The sequence below is a fragment of the Ursus maritimus genome, unplaced genomic scaffold (assembly GCF_017311325.1).
Source record: "Ursus maritimus isolate PB19 unplaced genomic scaffold, ASM1731132v1 scaffold_12, whole genome shotgun sequence".
Taxonomy (NCBI): domain Eukaryota; kingdom Metazoa; phylum Chordata; class Mammalia; order Carnivora; family Ursidae; genus Ursus; species Ursus maritimus.
This window is the reverse complement of record NW_024423564.1, coordinates 45075507-45102544: the sequence shown is the minus strand read 5'-3', so window position 1 is coordinate 45102544 and position 27038 is coordinate 45075507. Positions and strand designations below refer to the sequence as shown.

The 27038-nt window shown below is 36.3% G+C and overlaps 1 protein-coding gene and 1 long non-coding RNA gene across 3 annotated transcripts in view; one reads left to right on the top strand and one right to left on the bottom strand.

The window, feature by feature from the left end:
• Positions 1-12541, bottom strand: part of NEGR1 (neuronal growth regulator 1) — an 803476-nt gene extending 790935 nt beyond the window's left edge. The window contains exon 1 of the mRNA XM_008690719.1: positions 12206-12541. Coding sequence (XP_008688941.1) covers positions 12206-12381 — 176 coding nt within the window. The 5' untranslated portion in view covers positions 12382-12541. The remainder of the gene's footprint in view (positions 1-12205) is intronic.
• Positions 12542-13060: 519 nt separating this feature from the next.
• LOC103663008 overlaps positions 13061-27038 on the top strand; it is a 68788-nt gene continuing 54810 nt past the window's right edge. For both annotated transcript variants that reach the window (XR_568628.1, XR_568627.1), the window contains exons 1-2: positions 13061-13421; positions 26327-26502. This is a non-coding gene — a long non-coding RNA (uncharacterized LOC103663008). The remainder of the gene's footprint in view (positions 13422-26326; positions 26503-27038) is intronic.

Below are 27038 nucleotides of genomic sequence, written 5' to 3'. Positions count from 1 at the left end.
ATATAAGTAAATGGCTGTTAAATAAGACAGCAGCTGTTATATTCCTTTGCAGACACAAACATTTAACAGTATACCATAATGTAAAACTGATGGAATAAACATTATAAAATGGAAAAGTGTAGGAATTTGGAATTCAGAGAAGGAAGAGAAAGAAGAGTCAGAACGGGTCTAGAGAGGTTAAAAATGTTCTTGAATTATATGAGACAAAAATAGGACTTTATTTTGGGAAATCTTTGGATAGACAAAAAACAAATCAACATGAAACTCTCCTTTTGGGTGCACATGTAAGATCACTAGAAGGTGGATATGTAAGCACACTAAAGAAGATACTTCAATTACACACCATCAGATTAAAAGCAAGTTTTCATCCAACTAGACTATAAACTTCCTTCTACCAGCTAGCAGAAAAAGGCAACCTATCCAGTTTCAATATGTTTCATTTTATGCACTGACTACAATTAGCCATATGATTCAATAACAGCATTGATATGTTTAATGAAATTAGAATAAAAACTTCTTTTATTGGTCCTCAATTTTTTTGATCTTCCCATCTACCCTGGGAAATAATGGTGCTCAACACCTTAGGCTGCCTAACCCTTTTCAAGGGAGGGTTTGAAATCAACTTGGTACAGCTGTTTGGAGTTATGCCAGAATTAGTATTCAAATAATTTAATTGGAAACTTGGAATAATAAAGCAAGCAACTACATTTTCTCCTTTTTGTCAAAATGCTCCAAGAAATACTACAATTTCTAAAAAAAGATGAGCATGGGCCTTGGAGACACACACACCTAGGATCAACTCCTGGTTATGCCATTTACTATCTGTATTAAAGTTAAAAATTAAATAAATACAATATAAAGTTATTCACCTATGAATTTGTTTCTTCACTTACAAAGTAGAAAAACTGTAGGCTGTCATGGGGATTCAATAAAGTGGGCAATGGATAATGCTCAACTTTAAATGATATTCAAAAACTGTTTTTTTTTCTCTTGTATTATCAGTAGTTTCTAATCATTAGGGATGAAATCATTATTGGATGAGAGATTTTATTTCATAATATTTATAGTTTTAAGAATTCACTCTTTTCCAATCTGGTAAATGCTCGACTATGTAATATATGCTATGTATTTAATCTCATTTAAAATAATCTCACATTTTTCCTCAAACATATAACACACCTTGATTTTTTTTTTATCATTGTTGACTTATCAGTAGGTGAAGTGCAACTGGTGCTTAACAAAGTTTTAGTAAATGAATAAGCAATATATTTATCAATCATTTGCTCTTTTTCTTAGGGAGAGACACAAGATAGGAGAAAAGCCACGGGGCTTGGAATAAAAGGACCTAGATTTCAATTCTGGCTCAGCTACTACCCATTTTACCTGGAGCAGGTTAACTTATTTTTCTAAGCCTGAATTTACTTGGTGATAAAACTGGGAAAGCAATAACTTACTGCATATTGTTGAGGAAGTATGTCATATAGACACTCAGTAACTGTTAGTTGAATCTGAATCACAACGATGATGGCTTCGTCATGATTATGAACTTAAATCATTCTGCTGTGCATTTGGCAAATATGCAAAATTAAAGCAAGGATTCATATTTTCTGAGCTTCTCCTGAGTTTATTGTCTATGGATAATATGGTGATATATATGGGAAGTTCTTGCCCATACAGACTGCTTCTGAACTGTAATGTCTTCAGCATTACATACAGATGCCCTAAAGAATCAAAAGGGCATACCTAATCCTGAATAATTATTTGCTACCCCAACCAGAATACACAGTTGACTTTCTTTTTTATTCTCACTCTCTTATCGACTATTCCAATGTTGTCACCAGTTATCACTTCCATTCTCCTAAACTGTCACAAATGTACCCTCTACCTATTCCACTGCCATCACATTGTACTTTCTAATTTCTCAATTCTTCTTTTCTGTCTCCTTTCATTTCTTCCTCTGTTCTCAATGTTTCATGTGACCACCCAATTACAGTGATCTCTTACTTCTCTTAAGTGAGTCAAATCACCATCAGTCTGTTGACTATAAAATTTGTGGTTTCTCTGCTATTGAGAGTTCTGGGTTTGCCTCCTGATAATTGCAAAGCCTCTTTTGGTATGTTTGTACTTCCAGATTTGGAGTTACTGCATTTGCTTAGCAGGCTCAACAATAAAAACAAACACAAGTATGTGCATTAAACAGAATCTTTAAAATACAAAATGTCAAGAGTTCAGCTAAATTACTCCACGCTGCCACTGCCTAAGCATCCATTTCATGTGGCCAAGCGGCACGCAGGAACCTTGAACTGACTGACTGACACTATCCCTTCACTCGCATATCTCCATTAGAGTCATAAGCAAATCCAAGTTCCTGATACCACTTTCCCAGCAGTTCTTGCAAGCAACATTCTCTCCTGCCTCCCCACGTGTATTGTTCCCTTGTGGGAGCCTAAGATAAAACTCTGCTCTTTTTGGTTAGAATTGACCAATAGGGTCTGAACGAAGGAGCCCCCTAACACTCCATCCATCGACCCTTATAAAGGCTTGTGTACTTCAGGGTGGCTGATCTCTCTGCCTGGACTTATGTGGCCCCTGGCGTGTGCCATTTGTCTCCTCCAGGACCTGTGAGTAACAAACTCCTCTATTTCAGTTTTCCTTGTGTGTGTGTGTGTGTGTGTGTGTGTGTGTCTGTTCAACCACAGATCACTATCTGACATTTATCTGGGTTCTATTTAACAAATGCTATTTTAACAAAATCACAGCAAAAATATACATTCAACGGATATTGTACAGTTGATTCACAAATAATTGAAGCAATGATTTAAAAATCATATTGGTAAGTAAATAGTGCCAAAAATTTCAGATTACGATTAGGAGAAGAAAAGCAACATAAAAGTATTAGCCAATATAAATGTAGGCTTACTATGTGACAGGTACTGTGGTAGGATTTTACATGTATTATCTCATGTAATCCATGTAGTTCTGTTAGGAACATACTAATTGAGGGTAAGGCATTTGTTCAAGGTCAAGTAACCAGTAAGTAATTAGGGAAGTAGGAACTCAAATTCTCATCACTCCCATTCTGGACACCTCAAAGCATGACAGGTTTCAATGAAACTAAACAATTACAAAAGAAGATAAACTCTGTGCATAAGCAAAAATAACTTTTTATATCTATTATTTCACATTAATGATGTATGAGAAAAAAATCGATCAGTGACATACGCTCAAGAAGACAGGGAAGCAATTATTCAAAGATTTATATATAATTTCCTGTTGTGAACATATTATGAAAAATTAGCGCCTGACCCCAGTGCAGGCCAAGTTCCAGAATTACTAGCTATCTTTTAAAGTAAACATAAATGAACTAGTAAATTGGAAGGAAGACATATACCTGAATGTAAAATATAATTTTAGAACTTCAGTTTGTATAACATACAACACTTCATCATGGGAAAGGTGTAGATTTAGGATTATTCCACTTATTAAATGAATTATATGAAATGAAATTTATTCATTTTCATGGGAATTAGTTATTATAATATATTCTTTTCATTACAAAATATTACTTTATTATTAATTCATTTTATTATAATATAGTACAAATTATGGGCTTAATTTTGTCATCCCAGTGATGTAAGTTTTAGGTAATTTGATCAGAAGTCACTCACATAACATAACACACTTCTCCTTCCCCTTCCCCCCCTTTCCCTCCTCTTGCCCCCTCCTCTTTCTCACCTTCAATTCCTTCAGTCATTCAGATTTTGAGCACTAAAAATGTGTCAAGCAATGTTAGGCAGTAGAGATGCCATCAATTCTGCTGATTAATTACCAAGACATTCATCAAAAACAGGTTACTTATAAATCAAATATATCTAAAGATGTTCTCCTATAAGAAATATGTTATCTATAAGATTAGGAAAACATTATGATTCCTTTGATTTATTCATTTAATATCCCAATACAATAGTATATAATGTTATTGCAGAGAATATACAAACAATACTCTCGCCTTCTGATTATAGCAATTCTGTTCACAATGTCTCTTAAATCCTTTTAAGATCTCTAAATTTAATTTAGTTGCATGAGAGGAAACGGGTTTCTGAAGACAACAGAACACGTTTTTCCCATGGCCCTTTTAAATCACCCAAAACCTTTCCGTACCTTATGGCAATAGCTATAGCTTTAAAGAAACCCTATCTTGTAGCATAAGCATGGGCACTAGACCAGTGTCCAAACAACTTAGTGAAATTCACTAAAGAACAATTTAGTTCTGGACCAAAAAGGGTTATAAACATCTTCCTTAAATTGAACAAATTACCAGCTATCTGGAGAGTATAAAGCTTTGGCTACTGTTCAAAAGAACAACACTTAATGCTGGTGGCACTGCCAAATTCCTCCTTTCCTATATTCCCTTTTTCCTAGAGAAAGTGATTAAAAGACCGATTCCCATGCCAGCTGGTTGCTTAAGAGCATCAAAGGTCCTCTGTCAGGATTCAGAACTTGATATGGCTTAGAAACCACTATGCTAATAGATAACCTCTTCAACATTATAAATCAAAGCCATATGACCACATTAAAATTCTATCAGCTAGTATCAATACCCTGTGGTTTATAAAGTACTGTTGACCTGCCTCTGGGAGATGGCTGGAATGATACAGAAGTTCTGCTCGGGTTTGGGGGATACAGCTACTTTTCAAATGAGAGTTATTTGTCCATAGCAAATAGCCAGTTCTCTCTACCTCTGTATCTTTATTGATTTGATTTAATTGAAACCTTGGGAAAAAGGAAGAGGCTCATGAATTGAGGTAGAAACAGAAAAAATGTTAGAGGTCACAATAGACATATTACTATTTTGAACTGTTCCTCTTATCTGATGATTAGAATTGCAAATGGCAAAAACCTTACTATATAACATAAAATATTTGATCTTCTTAAAATTATAACTACAACTTAAAATCTTACAACCATACCATTGCATTTCAAACTTTCCCTGCTGACTTGTGATATATGGATTCGATAAAAAGTATTTAATCACTATATATATGCAGATCCAACACAGTATTAAATATATTACAATTATTAAAATATGAAACAATTAATAAACTAAAGCACAAACACATTTATCCCTTCACTTATCCTGCCATGGAGTCATTAACTTAAAAAATAGTAGATGTTAGCATGATATATGTAAGGCTCTGTGTTAAGGCCCTAGAAGAGACGAACAAGAGTCATAGTGCTTACACACCCAGCTGTTTTGTCAATTAAAATGAGTACAGCAAAGAACAGAAAGTATATTTTAACAAAACACCAAAGAACTTTTTGCTACTATTAAATTTCTTCAATATCTTTGAAATGATATTACATTTTTAGATAGAGGGGACTAATTAAAATCCAATTTGATAATGATTATGACCATGTAGGAAAATCCTACATTTGACTCTCTAGTAGTATGGGAAGTTCTTGTTTCCACTGGTGCATTTGAAATACATAAAATACCTGAAAAAAGAGCATGTGACCCAATTTAAAATTCCCTCTACAAAAGCCAAAAACCAGGTAGTATGATGTTCCTAGGAAAGAAAGAGCAATAAATTTTATTTTCTCTTATACATAGAAAGCATCAATGACAATCTATAATGGATCAGCAAAACTTTGAAAAGGATGGCATGGCAGAGATCAGTAAGTCCAACTTCCTCCCAATTCAGAAATCCTCTCTTGAACATCCTTAAGAGAGGGTCATTTCATTAATAATGGTTTTAAATTACCATCTTTCTTGCAAAAGCATGGAGAAATATACCAAAAGTAGACCTTATGGTGAATGCTTATTTATATCGTAGCCAGACACCTACACAATGCCTTTAGAAAGTATTTTGAAGAAGTTAAAGGAAGGTTGCCACATGATCTAATATTCAGTTAAGAAGGGGGGGGGGGACTTGTTAATGAAGCTTCCCTTAGCTCTTCTACGTAAGGTACATGATGTGTACAGTGTCTTAATTTATGTTATTTTGATTTTGATAGAAAAGTGATTTGACTTCTAATCAAAAGACTCAAATGGCTTGAGAGACTAATTTCTACAGTGGCCAAATACTAGAATCATGGGCATTGTTATGACCATCTTTCATAAAACTGGAAATTTTGATTAGTTCCTCAGATATTAAGTTACATAAAAGAAAGGTCTTTAATTCCTATTGATTTCAATAGGCAACTCTGTAGGAATTATCTCAGCATTTTGATCCCATATCCACAAACAGAGTTTAGCCCTCCTTCTCTTTTGCTCAAAAAAAAAAGATACAGAATTATTGAGTCTTGCCAATATTTATTCATCAACTTCATTATTTTCCCACCCTTAGCAACATTATTTACTTAAATATTATTAATCAATGGATATTTAATTAAATATTTACACATTTGGTTTATTATTCTCACCATAATCTGGGTGTGGGAAATAAATCCATCTTTCTTCTGTGTAAAATGCCCCAATGTCATTATGGTTTAACTTCCTCTCTTTCAACAACTATTATACCCAGTGCTAGTAAGCAACATTTGTGGTGCCATGGGCAAAGCAGTCATTTAATCAAATATAATTAAAATCACTGAAATTATTACCTTTCACTATATATCAATCAGGGTTCCACCAGCAAAACTTAAAACATTCTGGATATTTAAAACAGGGAATGTAATGAAAGAAATTGATTGCAAAGTGTGTAGAAAAGCTGAGAAGCCGTATAGGTAAGACAACCCGTGAATTCAAATAGCAGAAGCCACTACTATTCCTAAGAGAGAAGTAGAAAGAGATGAGAGTTAAACAGAAGCCCAAGAGCCAGTTATCTGGTAGAAGATGGAAGAAAGAGGTCCCACTGGGAGATGGGGACACAGCTGGACGCTGCCCAAAGCAACAAAGGAGGGGAGAAACACTGTAGAGCGGAACTCATCATGTCCTGCCTTCTCCCAAAACTACCCTCCACTGGGCAACCACACAACAAGAAGGCAGCTGACGAGGCCTGTCTGGGAAATACAGGCTCAGGGATTAGCTCTGCCATCTATCTCCACTAGCATCAGGTAGCAGAACCACGAAAGTTGGATTGCTTAATCAGGTCCAGACCTGTCACACACAAGGTGTGAACATTTCCCTAAGTTCTTCAGAAGTCAGGTATTGCAGAATTAACTTATTCCATGGAACTGTTTAATTGCAAAGCCAATCTATTTAAAATAAGTACTTTATTAACAAGAATGTGTTCAAAGATTTATACAATCACATAAGTTTATCAATTCTTCTAAACAAAAAAGACTACGCAAAATAAATTTATCTAAAGTTTATCTAGAAAACTTTAAAATAACTACATTGTCCTTTAATATAACAGATATACCAAGTAATATGTCATGCTAATTGAACAGCTTTGCAAATCACTACAGGTAATGGTGTAGCATTTTATTTTGTATTCTAGAACACATTTTTTCCAAAATGACTCAGTAGGATAATCTATTTCCCTTTCTTTCTTGAAGAAGGAAAAAAACCTCAGAATTTTAGAAATATTTGTCCAACACTACTGAATAAGCATATAGGTCTTTAATAATGCTTTAATGTTCTAAATTGAAAATGCCTATATAGTTAAATAATGTATTTGAAATATGTATTGCATCAATGTGTAGGAATGACTCAACAAACAATGTGAGACAATCCGATGATATTCCAAAAGTACAGCACAATTGATTTCTACTGCTATAGGTAATTCTGCATTCTCATAAATAAATCCTTTACTTTCTTATATCCAGCAGCATGCATTTCGAAACAAAACTAATTAATGTAGTCTAATCAAAAGGCCAGTGTTTTGGACAAATAGTTCGAGAAGTGATAAATACTCATCATATCCACTTATAAATCTACTTGCGAAAGTTTTGTGGCTTCCAATGAAAATATCTTCTGTGGAAATGTGCTCTATGTTCTCTGTTGTAAGTAAAAACTGTCCCTCTTACTACAATATCATATTGGGATCTCATGTATAACTTCCATTCAAACCTACTGTATTAAAATGACAGAGTTGTGTTCAACTTTGCTAAGGTAAAAGAAGATATCACATTTAAGAAAAGAATCTCTCTTCCTTTCTTTGATTAAAGCATGACAAGTAGAGAATAGGATATTTTGAATTCATATCAGGAAGGGGGCTTAAAATGTACAAAATTCATACAGAAGAGCTGAAGTAGAAACAGATTGAAAGAATTAGCTTAAAAATGACATGTGTTTTAAAAAAATGTTCAGTCACTAAGAGGATATAAATGAGGATGTTCCTTGTATTGTTTCCAAAGAGTATTAAACATTTTAGACACATTAACATAACTGTGTTTGTTCATATGGTAAGAATAAAACAACTGATTCACATTAAAATGACTGCAAAACTATATTTTAAAAGTCATCTGAAATTTATGTATTGATCCAAAGCATTGTTACGTTTCCCTTGATTCTCCAGGTCTAGAAACACAGGGTCCTGAAATGTGAACAATGTGGTTCTAGTATCTTCTGTTCTTTGCTATGTCACCCCACGAAACATTAACTCCTATCTTCCGTGTACTACAAAATACAATTTGAAGATTGGAGAAAAAGTTAACTTCTCCATAGGCAGATTAACAAATTTTGTTAGGCATAAACTACTAATATGTATTAAACATAGTAGCAATTGAAGTCAAAATTTAAGAAGCTAATGAAAGCATTTATTTGTGTTTTTAGCAAATTACAATGTATTCAAAGACATACATGCATGTATTGAAATCCAAAGTTTAAGTAAAGGAGGTACCAAATGTTCTATGTTGAATAGATGCATCATTAAATACTCCATCAAGAAGGTCCAAGTGAATCCTTCAGAGATTTATCAGTGAATAACACTATTAGGAGTAAGGGAAATTTTGAGACTTTATATATTGCTTCACTAACTTTAAGAGCAAAATTAAAATGATAAAAATGCTGCAGTTATTGAAAGGAATTTCATTATAAGTCCACTGTTTAAGCTAAACAGAGAAGATCATTTGTAAAATGATAAATATTGTTAGTAGATCACAGAATGATTTCCTGTTGTATTATAACGCCACTTAAGGAAAGTTCTGTTTTTCTTGATTTTTTTTCTCTAAAACAGACATTCTGGCATTTAGGAGATAGAAATGTATCATTTGACCTTTACACTTCTATTTCATTAATGTAACCACAAGCAACAGAGTCACTGACTGACATGTTTGCACTTTCAGGCCTTTAGCTCTTAAAGTTATTTGATAACTGTTATGCCACTATTTGCTCTTTATTAGAGACACTTTGAGGAATGTGTTACATTAAAAATAGGGCATATTGGGTAAAGCTTAATAAATGATATCATGTAATTCAGTAAAGTGTTCTCTTGAGCACCAGATTTTTGTACTTTGATGGGAGGGGGTGTATGTTTGAAGCTAAATTTTGTTTTGTTTTGTTTCCTAATGAATTAGAGTAACATCGAATATGATTCTAAGTCTCCAATGTAAAAGCATAAAATATAACTGTGACATTACTGTTGATGAAAAATGTGGCACCTGACTTACACACTCAATTAGTCCTTAAGCTCTGTCTGTATTGGTGTGAACAGAGCAAATACCAGATGCAGAAGAAAAGTCAAGAAAAACAACTGATACAATTTAACAATTTTTAACAGAGAGAGAATTTCTTATAAACACATATATTAAAATAGTTTAAAAACCTATGGACAATGTAAAAGGATAAAAAGTGGGATACTCCCTAGAGAATTATGGAATTACTATAAGCAAATTACTTCGGGTAAAAAGTAATGCAGATCAGACTTCTGTTTCATATGACAAGAAATTATTCTAGTTATTAAAAAAATAAACACTGCAATTGGTAGAAACATCACTTAGAAGAGATAGAGATTTCATTCTTTTTAAAAAGTTTAAGAGTCAAGTTCCCTAATTAAGATATTACAAAAGTCAGGATAGAGCATCTCAATGGATGTGTTACAGTGTATACAAGTAAACAAGGACTGCACCAAAGCAACAACACTGGAAAGATATTGCCCCACTAGCTAGAGAAGCTTCACTATTGTAAGCAATGAGAGAACTAAACCTAGATCTCCTAGAAGCAGAATGTGGTTCCGGATATTTTAATTAGCTACAATATGTATTAGATTCATTAGAAACAAAATACCAAGATATATCATCCAAAGACAAGTAGTGTATCCTTTAGGTTGAAAATGTTCATGCCCATTACAAATAAGCAATATGCTGCCACATACACAGATTGCAGCTCCCATGATCTGTGTTTGCAGCCTCTGAAGGTAGTGTTTCATGCTTACCACTGTTGTTCAAACTTCCAAAACAAACTTAATATAAAGAACATAAATGTGGGTTTCATATATATCCTCTACGTGACATAGAGTTCATAGCTTTTACCAGGAATGAAAAGGTATTTTACTAAGTTATAACAAATTAAATGTTACTTTTGTATACATTCAATGGCATTTTGTATTTAAAGCAGCATAGATAACATATTACGAAAGCATATTAGTTATTAGTGTATATCAGAAATTATAATAGTATTCCAAGTGAATTTGGTGTCCCAAGCATGTTTCAGAAGGTGTAAAACATATACCACACCCAGATCCCTGATCGTTAAATTTAAAATATGTTGCACAGTTCAAACAGAAACCTATCCCACTCTCTGTCACCTTAGACATGCCATGTATACTGATTTTGTGCATCCACACTTACAAGCCAACTACCACCCAGTGGAGAGAAAGAAGATCTTTCAGGGAGATTTGAAGTGTACGTCAGCTGGGGGTGTCAGGGGGAGAAGGTAGGGCGATGGGAAATGAAGGAATAAGAGTGTTTAGCCTTGTTTAGATCTAAGCACTGCTGATCATCAATTCATATTTTCACAAGAGAAAAAAAAATGTTTCCAGAAGCTCACTCTGCAGTGTTGCTTAGGGGTAAAATCAGGCTGTGGATGTTCATTAATGACAAAACATTTCAGTGCTCAAGCTTAGGGAAAAGAAGGGAGGAAGGGAGAGTGAGAAAAAGAAGTAAAAGTGAACATGGAAGGAGGGAGGAAGGAAAGGAGGAAGAAGGGATCAAGAGAGACAGAGAGAGACAGATGGGGGGGACCATGTGTACACACGTGTGAGTGACAGTGTGTGGAACAGTGAAGGAGTGTGTGCCTTTTAAACAGTGAAAGAGAATGTGAATATGAAAGTGGTTGTTAGAGCATGGAAGTGCCAGTGTGTGTGAGGATGTGAAATAGAGAGTATGTGAGTGAGTGTGTTGAAGGGAAAGAGATTTGTGAGTGTGAGAAAATGGTACTGGAAGGGTTCAGAGGGAACATGCATGTGTATGTGACAGTGATGGGAAAGGATATGGGGAGAGGGATGGGAAATGTGACTCAAAAAAGGGAAGACAAGATCACAGAATAGGGACGTGAACAAGGAAGAGAAAGAAGAAATGGGGAGAAGTGAAGAGTGAAGGAAAGGGGGCTAAATAGGATCAGAAATCAGAATGCTGAAGGTAAACAGGAGGAGAACATAGAAAAGGGAGGAAAGACTACAGAGAAAACAGAAAAAGGATGAAAAGAGGCAATAGAGAAAAAGGAGAGTAAGAGGAAGTGCGGAAATGGGAAAAGAAAAATGAGGAGGGAAAAAAGAAAGAGGGGAGAAAAGGATCAGCGGAAAGAAAGAAAGCTAAAGAGGGAGAAATTGAGCCTAAGTGTCCAAGTGAAAGGGAAAATAAATGGGAGCAGGGAGCCTGCAGTTTAAAAAGTCGCTTAGGCTAGAGTAAAATAGAAACAAACCTGATAAACTTGTCAGACTCTCCGATAGTACCCCATGACAGTAAAACAGAGACCCTGTGAATTGAGTTTCAAAGTGGCACCTGCCCCTCCTAAACCTCACACTTCACTCATCCCCGGGCTACTTGGCGTTCCGGCAAAGTGCTTTAGCATCACGCGTCCAGCTTACTACCTGCCCCAGCGAAAAGGGGCCAGGATCCGGCAGAACCAGCATCTGGATTTCTTGAGATGTGTGTTTGTTTTTGGGGGTTTTTTGTGGGTTTTTTTTTTTAATGGTGATCACCACCAGCATTATTACTCAGTGTTAAAAATTAAAAAAATAAAATAGAAAAGCAAGAAGGGTGGAAAGAGAGACAGAAAGAAAGACTGAGACAAGTACGAAAAGCACGCCGTTCCTCCTACCTAAGCACCGCCGTGTCCCCTTTTCTGACCATCATGTTGTCCACGGCCGCCCAGGGGAAGTCCACACTCTGTCCAGCCGGGAGGCAGGAGGGTAGCAGGCAGCACAGGCTGAGGAGCACCGCCGCCAGCCACTGGTTCGAGCAACAAGCACCCTGCACCAACAGCATCATGTCCATCCCTGCTAGGGCTGCTCACTCTCCAGCAGCTTTCAGCTCGCACTCCCCCACCCCCTGGTGCTGGCGAGTCTTCCCGGGAACCAGGCGGCGCGCCACAGGATTTTTTTTCTTTTTTTTTTTTCTTTTTTTCCTTTTTTCTTTTTTTTTCTTTTTTGAGGTTTTTTTTGGGGGGGTAGGGTGGGGGGTGGGTTTCTTTTCTTTCTTGTTTTTCTTTCCCCTCTAGTTGTTGGCTGTTGTTTCTCTCTTGTTTTGTTTTGTTTGTTTTTTTTTTTTTTGCCTCCCCTCCTCCTTCTCTTCGCTTTCCCTCCCTCCCTCCCCTCCCACCCCCTGGCACCACACTACACCTCCTCTCGGTTGCGTTTGGCCGAGTCCGGAGTGAGTCTAAATCTCGGGCGGCTCGCACACCATCTAGCGAGGAGGCGAGCGCGCCGGCGAGTGAGGGAGGAGGCGCGGCGGCGGCGGCGGAGGCAGGACGAGCGGCGGCGGCTGGCGGCTGCAATCGCAGCAGCAGCAGCAGAAGCAGCGCGGGGCGCAGCGGCGGCCGCTGGCCCCCGGGCTCGCGCGCGTTGCCAAGCGGCCGTTTCCTTAGCAACCCCGCCCGGGGACTGGGGATGCAGCGGGGGGAGGATGACGGGGGGGGCTAAAAAAGAAAGAAAAGACAGAAAACGGGAAAAAAAATCCAGAGGAGGAGGTATATCACAATTAATGCAAAGTGAGGGGGAAAGAGAGATGTGTCTTAGACAAAATGCTTCCCTTGTCATATGCACTAGAGTGATGTTTTGCTAGAATAGTCTCCGTGTCGGTGCTGAGGTGGAGAGCCAAGGGGCGCTTTGCTTTCCCTCTCTGGTGCGTTTTACCTCTTGAGACACCGTAACTTTAAAGTCCTCCAAGTTGTAGTCGGCGCCATCATGACGCCGGGGACTGTGAGATTTTGTTGTTTATCTAATTTTTTCCAATCTCTTCTGGGCGGCCGCGCTACAATCGACAAGTTGACTACAATAGGCCAACTAGTTCACTCTTTACCTCTTTTTCGGAAATAGGTAGGGACGGTGGCGGGGGTGCTGCTTTTTGAGGGCACATGAAGGGGTGCATGCAAGGCCTTGCGGTAGAGAAGCTGGTGTATCTATTGGGTCAGTCAATATGGATGGGAGGGCGCCCGCTACTCGCCCCCCACCCTGTGCGTGCTGACACTAAATCGTGTGTGTGTGTGTGAGGTACTGTCGAAGTGGACGGTGGGTGAGGATGTGTGTGTGTGAGTGTGTAGTACGCGCGTGCACGGGCTCGTGCGCGCGCGGCACGCAGGCGCGGTGGGAGGGACGGGGCGGGTCGCGGCTGGACGCAGTCGGGAAGAGACTGCAATCAAGTGTTTTAATTGTGTAGAGCCAGGCAGTCCTGTTATGTAAGAGGCAGTTTAACCCGTTTGAGCTTATCAGGCATAATGATCAGCGCATCCGAATCTAGGCAGGACTGAGTTTTCGGGTTTAACGAGTCACAGGGTTATATTTTTTTAACAGCCTCCAAACCAGGTTGGACAGATTTCCTCCTCAGCGGCGCAGAGAGGCTAGCCCTGCTTCCAACGCCGCAGCCTCTTAACCGCTCGCCCCGCCGCTGGGAGCCGCTGTCCTAGCCTAAGGCAGAGCCGAGCGCCGGGCTAGGGGCCGCCCCCTACCCTTTCCTACTTCTTCCCTTCTTAAACTCGTTTCCAGATTCAAGACCCTTTAGCTATTCCGGGCCATTTGCAGATCAATGCAAGAACCGAGGCTGGAGTCAATAGCAGTTACGCCAATCAATCTTGTTCAGTGAGGAGTTTGGGAAGCAGAGCGAGGAAGTGGAGAGAAACAAGTAATTAAAAAATATGCTCACTACCACCACCACCACCACTTTCACCCCCCTAAAGCAGTCTTTGAAGATTTTCTTCGCCTTCACTCCAGTCCTTCTTCCCTTGGAGGAAATAAATAAAGCAAAACCGCACATCCCTAACTCGTTTTCCATAATGCTAGCAGGATCCTTTGGCAAAGCGCACAGAAGCAATAATCTCTGCAGGGGTCAGCATCCGGCTGCCTCCCCAGACTGAGCTCTTTACGAGGCAGGCAGGGAGTCGTTTTGCTTGGCGGTATCGGTGCTCAGGGTGATTTTTATCGCAGTGCATGAGGATATATGGGGAAAATGGGGAAAGGGAAGTGTTCCCATCACCTGTGACCACCCAGACTGACTGCTCCAAGAGCCCCTAACTAGCATCACCTCCCCGCTGAACTGACACTCCAATACTAGGCAATTAACCGAGACGCTTGCGGCAGGAGTTAACTGATGTTATTAGTATTCAAGCTTAACTCTCAAACCCGGCTCAGAAACTGAGAGTGCAATAGTATTCAACCGCATTTTGAGACATCAATAAAATGTTAGTCATTTGCGGATGAATGAAAACATTTTCTTTACCGTCTGGTATGCTAGGGAAATAATTGTCAAATGACAGACTCTTGCTAATATTGATGCCAAATACCTAGATAACACTGTCATCTTGTTAACTGCGTTTTTTTTTTTTTCTCGCGTGGTACACTGATGGATAAAGCTTAAAATTATCTAGGGCAAAAGGGAGATTAGAAGAATCAGCATGTCACATGCATGGGCAAAACTATGCTGTATTATTTAATATTTTCTCTAGAAATGATCTAGATCCCATTGAAGAGAAGCAGAAGGCACAGCTTCCGGCGTTGTGACTCAGTTTAGTGCTATTTTATGCAGAGATGGGATGCCAGCGTTTTCTAGTACAAGCTATGAAAAGCATCCTTTTGTAACTGCTGTTTCCCAGAGATCTGACATCTTGGGGGGCGTGGGGGGGAGGGAGAATTTCTGTGACCAGGGATGGAGCTGTGCAGCAGTTTTAATATGTACAACAACCCTTCGGGCTTGTAAAAGGAAACTGGAACCACTTCTATTTAAAGGCAAAGAGTTTATTTTATTTCTAGTTTTTATCTCAACTTACATTCACTGATCACCAAGCACTTAAGTCTCACAAAACCCATCCAGAGGAAGCAATAACTAAACCTAGTTTATAGATGCATAGACTATTGGAAAGATTATTTTCATGTACGTCAGGCAGCTCCTATTACTATGTGTACTTTTACTGTCCTTCTGACTAGGGAGGAATATGATTTTAAAAGCACCTATGACTTTCTTTCCTCTTCATTCTTTCTAGGGCATATTTCTGAGAGGATTTTACAAGGTTTCCAGCATTTGCTTTTGCGGTCCTACATTTCTTCCAAGCCGAGACTTAAATTCTGGCAGTTTTGGCTTCTTCTATGGGAAAACCAGAACAAAAACAAATAACAAAATGCAAGAAAGAAAACCTCCCAGCTCAGATAGCACGTGGTTCCCTAGAAGTATCAAGAATAAGTAACAGCATTGTTTGAGCTTCTTAGATGGGGAGGGTTGGCGTGGTTATAGTAGGATGTAGGATACTCTCTTCGTCAGAGTATATAAGACGTGACATTGGAATCATGTTCATTTATTTTGAGTGTTCATTTATTTTATTTTCAAAGCTCAGCTTCTAATATTCCAAGAAATGTGCAACTAATTTGAGTTCCTTTGGAAAGAGTAAGGCGGAGCCTGATATGTGTGATAACTGATTATGTCATTATCTAGATTAGTTTACATACCTGTTTTTCATGCCCTGAGACCTCAGAGGTATTGGAAATGTAGTTATAAGGAAATATCTTAAGCTTTCATAGTTTAATAAGCTTTATATTTACAGTGTAAATGAGATTCATATTAGGAAAAAGAATAGAATGTAAATTCACATTTGTTCTCTGATGATGAGTGAGTAGACCCAGATACATCTTTCATGATATTACTGTCTAGGCATGAGAAATTTTAGGCAAGACAGGTCCCAGGACCTAATGGAAACTGCTAATGAAAGCACTTTGTAATTCCTGAGAGTTGGTCAGGTAGCCCTTATAAACAGGACATATGAATAATAGCTCTCTAACTTGGGCCGTAATTGATTCTCTATTTGAATTAAGCTGGTTTAAGTTTGGAACACCTTGCCAACTTAAACTCACCTATCTAGAGTAATGATTTGCAGGGCACTGAGAGAATTACAAAGCTCAAGAAATTTGTTGGGGGCAGGAAAATATTCCTTTACAGAAAAGTTTCTCAGGCTAGACACTTTTGACATTTTGGGACAGGTAATTTGCTGTAGGGATTGCCCTGTGCATTGGAAAATGTTTAGCATCATCTCAGGCCTCTACTCATCAAATGTCAATTGTACTAAGAACTAACTTAAATCTTTGTATTCTTTAAATAGTGACAGCTACAGAGTATGCACTCAGGAAATGGCTATTGAATAAAGGAAAGGAAAAGCAAAGTCATTTCACTGTTGACTCAATGTAAAAATCATATATTAATTTATTAACGTACCCATTTTTCTTTTCTTTTTTTTAAGATTTTATTTATTTATTTGACAGAGATAGAGACAGCCAGCAAGAGAGGGAACACAAGCAGGGGGAGTGGGAGAGGAAGAAGCAGGCTCCCAGCAGAGGAGCCTGATGTGGGGCTCGATCCCAGAATGCCGGGATCATACCCTGAGCCGAAGGCAGACACTTAACGACTGCGCCACCCAGGCGCCCCTAACGTACCCATTTTTCTAATGAACAACACATGTTTAACAACACACTTTCAGAAAAGTTCATGAAGTATAAAGGTGTATTTTAGTGCAGTATTATTTAAAGTTAACCTCCATTTAGTTCTACCCAGATTAAGAAACAGAAAACTGCTAGCACCCCTAGAGAACTCTTGGAAGCAATTTCTAATACCAACCCCCATTTTCTCCCATAAGAGTGAGATAATAATTTTTTCATGGTTTTCATTTCCTCATTTTCTTTATATTTTCACTACTTAGTTTTGCATAAAAAAACATAAAAAACAATAAAAGCAACCAATAAAATTATTTCATGGTTATCATATCCTCTTTTTTTTTTTTTTTTTACACTTTACCACTAAGTTTTGCATCTCTTCTTAACAATGGCTTGCTTTTCTATGTACTTTTACAAAGTTGTATCAATTATACAATATGTAATTATACAATATATACTTTTTTGTGTCTGGATTCTTTTGCTGAACATCATATTTTAAAATTTCTCTGTGCTGTTGTACGGCTATTGTCACTTCAGTTTTTTTTAATCTGTGAAGCATTCCATAGTATAAATATATAGTTATATACATTTATCTGTTATAATCCATTATATTGTTGACAGACATATACGTTTTACATTTCTGTCTCATACAGACAGTGATGATTTGAACATTCTTGCACATCAGTGCTGAAAACTTTCCCCAGCTTGAATAAAGCTGGCCTGCAAGTTTGTGGGAAACATACACACACACACACACAGACACACACAGACACACGGAGATTTATTTTAAGGAATTAGCTCCTACAGTCATGAAACTGGCAAGCCCAAGATCTGCAGTTAGGGAGGCAGGCTCTAGACCCAAAGATCTGATAATGCAGCTTGTATCTAAAGATAGTCTAGGGGCACCTGGGTAGCTCAGTTGGTTGAGCGTCTGCCTTTGGCTCAGGTCATGATCCCAGGGTTGCCTTTGGCTCAGGTCATGATCCCCAGGGTTCTGGGATCAAGTCCTGCAAGAGGCTCCTTGCTCAGCAGGGAGCCTGCTTTTCCCTCTGCCTGCCACTCCCCCTGCTTGTGCACTCTCTCTCTGACAAATAAATCAATACAATCTTAATAGTCTAGAGCCAGAATGAACTCTTCGCCCAGAGACCTCAGTCAATTTTTTCTTAAGGCCTTCAGCTGATTGAATGAGGCCCACCCACATAATGGAGGGTAATCTGCTTTACTCAAAGTCCACTGATTTAAACATTAATCTCATCTAAAGAATTCCTTCACAGCAACATCAAGACTAGTATTTGACCAAATATCTGGGTACAGTAGTCTAGTCAAGTTGACACATACTTCCAATTCATTGCAATGTTGATGGGTAGGCCTTCCTTGTCTCAGTTTAAAGTAAGAGAGTTTATTAAGATACCAAATCTTGACTGCCACATATTCTATTCTGATAAAATTTCAAGTTAGTGTTATAAATTCTCTTGTTGCTTATGTCAAATACATAGCATTAAGAAGTTTGTTTTTTTTCTTAAATCATATTAGATGAAGGATGTAGGAGACAACTTTTATTTTGTTGTTGATGATATTGTCTATGTTTGTTTTAATCATAGACCTTTAAAAACTTTGCTGTTTGAAATTATACCAAGACTATAATAGCAGAGAAACCAACTTTAATTGGGGCGGATGAGAATGCTGAAGCATCCCTACCTTGAACTAATAGACCCACTTCTGTTAGAACCAGTGGAATCTAAGGACTGAGTAGAATGACAAGCACTGTTTGGAAAGACTGTGTTTATATATACAGGACTCTCTTGCCCAGCAGGTTTACTAAGATCAGATTTATTTTTCAGGTGGCCTTGTTATCTTATCAACACCAGTGTCTCAGTCAGCTCTAGGATTTGAATCAACACTAATTTGTTCTCCATTGCTATTATTTTATCATTTTGAGTATGTTATATAAGGGGAATCATATGGCATGTATCCTTTTGAAGCTGACTTTTATTCATACAGCACAATGCCTCTGAGATCCATCCAACTTGTTTCTTATATCAGTAGTTTCTTCCTTTTATTGCAGAGTCATCGGCAGAATGGATGTACCACACTTTGTTTAATCATTCACTTATCTTAGGATATTTTAGTTGTTGTCAGTTTGGGGCTATTACAAATAAAGCTACTATTAAAAATCCTGTCTAGATTTTTATGCAGACTTATTTTCATTTCTCTGGAATAAAGACCCAGAGATATGATTGTGGGGTCATGTAAATGTATGTTTAGTTTTTTACAAGGAAACCTGCAACCTAATCACAGACTGGCTGTACCATTTTATGTTACAAATCCAGTGTATGACAAATCCAGTTTCTCCACATTCTCACCACATTTTCTTATTGCCACTAGTTTTTATTTTAGCTTTCCTAATTTGTAGTGATATCAAATTCAAATATCTCATTCACTGTGATTTTCATTTTGGATTTCATTCATTGTGGTTTTAATTTGCATTTTCCTAATAACTAACAACGTTGGATATCTTCTCATGTGCTTATTCACCACCCTTGAATCTTCTTCAGTGAAATGCCGCCTCATGTCATTTGCCCATTTTCTTTTATTTTTTAAAGATTTATTTCTTTATTTCAGAGAGAGAGAGAGTGCACACATGAGTAGGGGAGAAGTAAGGCTGGGGGAGCGGACCCCCGCTGAGTGGGGGCCTAACCAGCTCAGTCCCAAGACCCAGAAATCATGACCTGAGCTGAAGTCAGATACTTAACCGACCGAGCCACCTAGGCACCCCTCCTTGCCCATTTTCTAATCAAATATTTTTCTTACTAAGTCTGAGTGATTTTTAAAATATATTCTAGATAATGAGTCCTTTTGCAGATATGTGGTTTGAAAATATTTTTAGACTGTGCTTTTCATTTCTTCCTCTTAAAGTTTTTCATAAAGCAAAATTTTTAATTTTAATGAAGTTTACTTTGTCCATTTTTTAAAAATTAGTTTATGGATCCTGCTTTCTGTATTATATCTAAGAAAACTGACCAAGCATGAGGTCCTGAAGGTTTTCTACTGTGTTTTCTTCATCATTTTCCATCTAAATCTATGTTTCACTTAGAGTCAAATTTTATACAAGGTATGATGTTTAGGCCAATATTATTTTTATTTGTTTTTATTTTGCCTATGGATATTCAATTATTCCAATTCAATTACACCAATCATTTTTGAAAAGCCTATATTTCCTGCACTGAATTCTTTGTGCATGTTTCTCATAAGTCAGTTGCGTGGGGCTATTTCTGGGTTCTTTATTCTGTTCTATTGATCTATGTATCTATCCCTTACCCATTTTTGATCATTATAGCTGTAAAAGTCTTTGTTATACCTTATAAGAATGGTTCCTCCCACTTTATTCTTGTTTATAAAAATTGTTTTATTTATTCTAGTTCCTTGGCCTCTTGATATACATGTTAGAATAATCTACATTAATTTGTATATCTACAAAAATATTTTTGGTTTTTATTGGAATTTTGTTAAAACTATATATCTATTTGGAGAAAATTGTCTCCTTCACTGTATTGAGACTTCCAGTCCATGAACAAGGCATATCACTCCTTTTCTTTAAAACTTCTTTGATTTCTTTCATCAACATTGTATAGTTTTCAACATATAAGTCCTTTTTTGTTAGATTTATACCTAAATATTTTACTTAAATTTTGAACACTTGAAAGTTGCATTGCATATTTAACTTTAGTTTTCACATATTCATCATTAATATATAGAAATACAATTAATTTTTATGTTTTTACCTTGTATCTTATGACTGAACTCACTTATTCTAAGAAGTTTATTTTTCACATTTCTTGGGATTTTCTAGATAAACCATATTTCATCAACAAATAGGAACAATTTTCAGTTTTATTTCTTTCTACCATTCTGTACATCTTTTATTTTATCTTATTTGTTTGTTGGTTTGTTTATTTATTTATTTATTTATTTTAGCTTATTGTGGTAGCTAGGACTTCTAGTAATAGGTTGAATAGCAGTGGGGGATGGTGGAGAGCCTTGCTTTGTTCCTGATTTTTTGGATGAAAGCATTCAGTCTTTCACGATTAAGTGTGATATTAGCTGTAAGATTTTTTGGTAAATAATCTTTATCAAGCTGAAAAAGTTCTTACTGTATTTCTCATATTCTGAAAGGTTTTTTCACAAATGGATGCTGAATTTTGTTGAATGCTTTTTTCTGCATCAGTTGATGTCATGTGATCTTTTTCTTTTGTAGTATGGAGGATTACATTAATTGATTTTTTAATATTGACCAAGCCATTTTTCTATTGTTCTATCAAATGTTATTACATGGATGGCATGGTCTCCAATTGTAATTTTAGGTTTTGTCTATTTCTCCTTTGAGATCTATCAGTTTTTGGTTCACACTTTTTACAGTTCTGTTGTTTGATGCGTGTACATTTGCAATTGCTATATTTTCGTAATGGATTACCACTTTTTTCCTTAAGTAATGTTCGTCTCTGCCTCTGTCCCTAGTGAGTTTCTTTACTCTGAACTGTACTTCATTGATGTGAATGGAGCCCCTTCTCTTTTCATTTGATTCGTGTTTGCATGGCATATCTTTCCCTATTTAACTTTCAACCTATCTATATTATTACATTTTAAGTGAATTTCTTAAACACAGTATATAGCTGGGTCATTTTTTTTTAACCCACTCTCAATCTACATTATTAATTGATGTATTTAGACCATTTATATTTAATTTACTAATTTATAAACCAGGATAAATTCTACTATTTTCTTATTTTTGGTTTTGGTTGTTCCCTTTGTTTTTTGCTTGTTTTCCTTTCTCCTGCCTTACAGAGGGTTCAAACTTTTTAGAATTGAATTTTGATTTATGATAGTATTTTTCAGCATATCTCTTTGTATATATAGACTTTTTAATGGTTGTTATAGGTATTACATTATATATACCAAACTTGTCATAGTCTACTAGTTTCAAAATCTTACCTCTACAAATTTAGTGTAGAAACCTTACATCCCTTTAAATCTGTTTAGCTTCTCCATTTATAGTATAATTGCCTTAAGTATTTCTTCTATATACATTGATAACAGATGGTATTATAAGTTTTGCTTCAACCATTAAAATAATTTAGAAAATTCAAGATGAAAAGGAAATTTGGTTATATTTACCCATATATTTGCTCTTTCTGTTGTTCCTTGTTCTTTCCTGATGTCTTAGTTTTTCTTCATCTGACAATGTCGATTTTTCCTCTATTCCTGAAGTATATTTCTGCTGAGTATAGAATTATGAGTTGACAGTTCTTTGCTTTTAGCACTTGAAAAATGTGGCCATTTCTTTCTGGACTTCATGGTTTGTAATAAGATATCTGCTTTTATTCACACTGTTTTTCTCCTATAGGTAAAGTGTTATTTCTCATGTGCTATTTTCAAAAGTTTTACTATGAATTTTCTGGGGTTCAGCCTGTTTTGGGGTTTTCTGAGCCTCCTGAATCTATAGATTATATCTTATGCTAAATTTGAAACATTATCAATCATTATTTCTTCAAATACTTTTTCAGTCCCACTCTTTTTATCTTTTGTTTTCAAGACTCCAATGGCATAAATATTAGATCTTCTGTTACAGTCCTACAATTTCCTAAGGATCTGTTTTTGTTTTTGTTTTTCCAGTCTATTTTCTCTCAGTTGTTCAAACTAAGTAATAACTATTCTATCTTTGAGTTTGCGAATTCTTTACTCTGTCCTCTCCATTCTACTGTTGAACCTGTTCATTGAGTTTTTAATTATTCTATTTTTCTGTTCTAAAATGTCATTTTTGGGGGTGCCTGGGTGGTGCAGTCATTAAGCGGCTGCCTTCGGCTCAGGGCGTGATCCTGGCATTCTGGGATCGAGCCCCATGTCAGGCTTCCCCATTGGGAGCCTGCTTCTTCCTCTCCCACTCCCCCTGCTTGTGTTCCCTCTCTCGCTGGCTGTCTCTCTCTCTGTCAAATAAATAAATAAAATCTTTTAAAAAAATAAAATAAAATAAAATAAAATGTCATTTTAGTTTTTCTTTGTATTTTTTATTTCTTTGCTGAGACATTTCTGTTGAAATTTTAAAAAAAAAGTTGTTTCCAGCATGTTATTCCTTGTTAGTTACAGCATTTTTATGATTGCTCCTTTAAAATTCTTTTCCGATAATTCTAACATCTGTGTCATGTTGGTGTTGACATCTGTTGATTTTTTTTTTCTCATACAAGTTGAAATTTTTGTGTTTCATGGTATGATAAGTGATTTTTTTTTATTGTAAATTCATTACTTGGGTATTGTCTTATGAGACTGGAAATTATTTAGTAGTCTTCCTCTGACACACTTTTGCTGCGGAAGAAAAGTACCACCTCTTTATGCCAGATCAGGGTGGAAGTTTCTCTTCCCACCCAGGGAAGAAGGGGGAGGGGTTCCATGTTATTAGTGGACTGGTATAGAAACTCAGGTTCCCACTAGGTCTTCACTGATACTACAATGTCTGGGAGGGGAACTGCACCTTGATACTGCTCTCTACATGGCCTCCACCAATACCATAGTGGGGGGAATGGCCTTACTTATGAGTGACAGTGAAATCTTTGACTCTCCACTGGGTCTCCTCTGACACCGTCATAACAGGGATGGGCAGGGGTGTGTCTTTACTGCCTGGTGGGGAAGAAAATCCTGCCCATTCAACTCAACCATTTTTATTTTATTTTATTGTATTGTATTATTTTATATTTATGTATTTATTTATTTGTTTATGTATGTATTTATATACATATCTATTTAGTTAATGAAGTATAGTTTACACACAGTGTTACATTAGGTCTGGGTATACGACATGCTGATTCCACAGCACTATACATTATGCTGTGCTTGCCACAAGTATAGCTGCTATCAGTCCACTCAACCGTTTTTAATATCACCCCTCCTCTCAAACCCCAGCACCTTTTACCTCTACCTACCTTTGCAGGAAAGGAAATTTGGTAAGTTTTGTTGCAGCCTGGGAGACTAGTCTATTCTCCTCATGGACCTTTGCTGGCGAAGGTGGTGTAGGGATGCAATTTTCTCAGTGGTATTTGGCAGGACTAGAGCAATTATTGTCTAAAAGCTTTCTTCTTGCTAGGCTGCCCCTTTTCTGGTACTTTGGCTAGAGAAAGGAGGCTTTTTCTGGCAGGGTTTGGTTTTGTTTTTTGTTTTGTTTTGGTTTTTGTCTATGCTCATTGGCATTTCTGTGCTGCCATCTTCTCTATCACCCAGTCTGGCATAATTCATGAGGGAAAAGGAAAACCCAAGGAATGCAGAGCCATTTTGTTCCTCAGATCCTTAGGTTCCTAGCCAGTTGGTCTTCTCTTCCCTACCTTTAAGAGTCCTCTTATGTTCGTTTTACGTGTGCCAAGTTTTTAATGTACTTAGTGGAAAGAATGCGGTAAAGTACATCTAATCCAACGTTCCTAATACATAACTGCATTCATTTTTTAAATTATAAATTTATTTTTTCTGGTTAGCTCAACCTAGGTTTTCCTATCTCCTATCTCAGTATGTTTCTTGAACTGGGATTGTTCATTACCACTGTAGAATATAATGTCAGTAATGTTTACAAGGGAAACATTAACCTAAGGAGGAAAATTTAGCGTTTAATGAACTTTCTTAATTACGGAACTTTTCTGATCCAGTAAATATTTCAGAACACCCAGGCTGTGTTTATATAATACCACTGAAATGGCTGTGTCCCTATCAATCTTTACTTTTGCAATTCTGTCACTATTGTTGATTTGTCTAAGTCAATCGGAAAGACTTGATTATAATATAAATAAATATGAAGATGGCTATATACAGTGGGAAGACCTCATGGCTATAGATGAAGAAAAAGTCAAAATTTTTATGAGTGTAGCTAATTTTAATCAGTATTTTTAAGTTAAATGATAATACCTGAAATGAAAACTGAAATAGAGGACAGGAGACCTCAATTCTTACCAAATTTTAGCTACCTAGTGGTAAAGGATCAGAGACAAATCTTTATCATTGGTTTCTATTCCAACTCTTTCCAGCCAGCAGGGTTGGAATAACATGTAACCTTTAAGGTTATTTTCAGAATAATTGGCTGGACAGTGTATCTTTACTGATTGAATAGTGTGGATTGATGCTACCTGATCACAGGTCATCCCAGTCCTTCTTAGGCATTCAATATTTACTCTCCATCTCTCAGTTCCTCTGGATATGCTGACTGGATGTGAGCTGTCCACATAATTGATTTCTGTTTTGTTATAATTATTATTTTTCAAATGTCATAGTTTAAAAATACATCATTCAATAAAGAAACACACAAACTCATTTTTTTCTTGGAGTTTAAGGGAAATATTTATTTGGACTATGAAATGGAGATTTGTACACATGGATATGTTATGAATAATGAACAAAGAGTCAAAGTTGGATTTACAGGATTAAAAGAATTAAAATGTCTCTAGACTCTAATTTTGGTAGGAGAGTAAATGCTTTACTTTTTTCTTGGTACACATCCTTTCCTGTCATGTGCATGCAAATGCATGTGCACAAACACACTTTATTAATAATGGAAGATATTTAAGGGACTGGTATTGGTTGAAAGAATATTTTATGAAACTCATGAAAATAGTTTTTTATTGAGAAATGTCTGCAGTCTAAAGGATATCTTCCCAGCCTCCACAATCTCTACATGAGGCATGTAAATGATCAGGCCTTTGAACAAATAAAATTATGCTCTATTTCTGTAATTATAATCTAGGGGCTACACTTACACTTATCTGTCAGTTTTAATTGGATTTATAAGGTAAGATTTATTTGTGATAATTCATGGATGATCTAATTATCCATATTCCAAAAAGCAGATCCAGATGCTATTAGGAACTCTTAATAATATTTAGTCCTGATTCTCTGAGAAAGGAGAGAAGGATTGTGGCCAGACAACAGCAAAATTTCTCGTAGTCTGATTAGCTCATTTTTCCAAATGCTTTTTCTGTTGGCCATATCACCATTCAGAATCCAATTTTGGCATTCCTAAATGACTCATTTATCTGGATTATTCATATATAATGAGTGTGTTATTTTGTGGTGCAGGATCACATGGCTTTTGGAGACTGAAACCAACTTTATTTCATTATGACTGATTTCCTAATGTTCCACACAATTTTCACTGCAGAATGGAGGCAGCAGCATGGAAGTGATGATGAATTAGTGTTTATTATAATTATTTCTTGGATAATTGGTATTTATATTTATCATGACTCCACCACACAAATGTATTTATTTCAAAAACATTTTTGTTCTAGATGACTAGTGATTTCTCCGAATTATCTTATGACCTGAGACATCACTGTCACTATCAAGTTTAACAAGAAAAACAGGTACCAAGACAAGAAGATTTAAGACAAAATAGATATAATGTATGAAAAAACAATACAAAACCCACTACAAACATTCACTGAGAACTTATATGCCAAATGTGGTAAGTTTTTTTTAATTAACTATTTTTATAGGTTATTATTTGATATACTTGTATATTATCTATTTTTTTACTTTGGTAAGCAAACTGAATGATAAAAACACAAGTGACTTATATTTCTTTAAAAATATTTGTTAATCATAGCTGTAATATAAAATGTTAAGTTTTAAAGCAATTTAATCAACAAAATTTTTTTGTTTAAACATAATTCTGAAACCTGTTTCTCTTTTCTCTGTATTTTAAGTATCACACATTTGTCATTATTAAGTTTTTCATCAAAGAACCTTACCATATCTCAGAATTAATATTCTAAATCTAAATATTGTTAAAAATTATTTTTAGTGAGCCTATATTAAGTTTAATTTTTTAAAGGAATAAATATTAAACAAAATTTTGTCTATTGTTTACCATGTATCAGTACCAAAATTTTGTCTATTGTTTACCATGTACCAGTAAAAAGGAATTGAAAATGCTTGATCTCTGTTCACCATAAAATGATTCCCTATTACCTAAATAACTAATTTTCAACATTCCTTTTT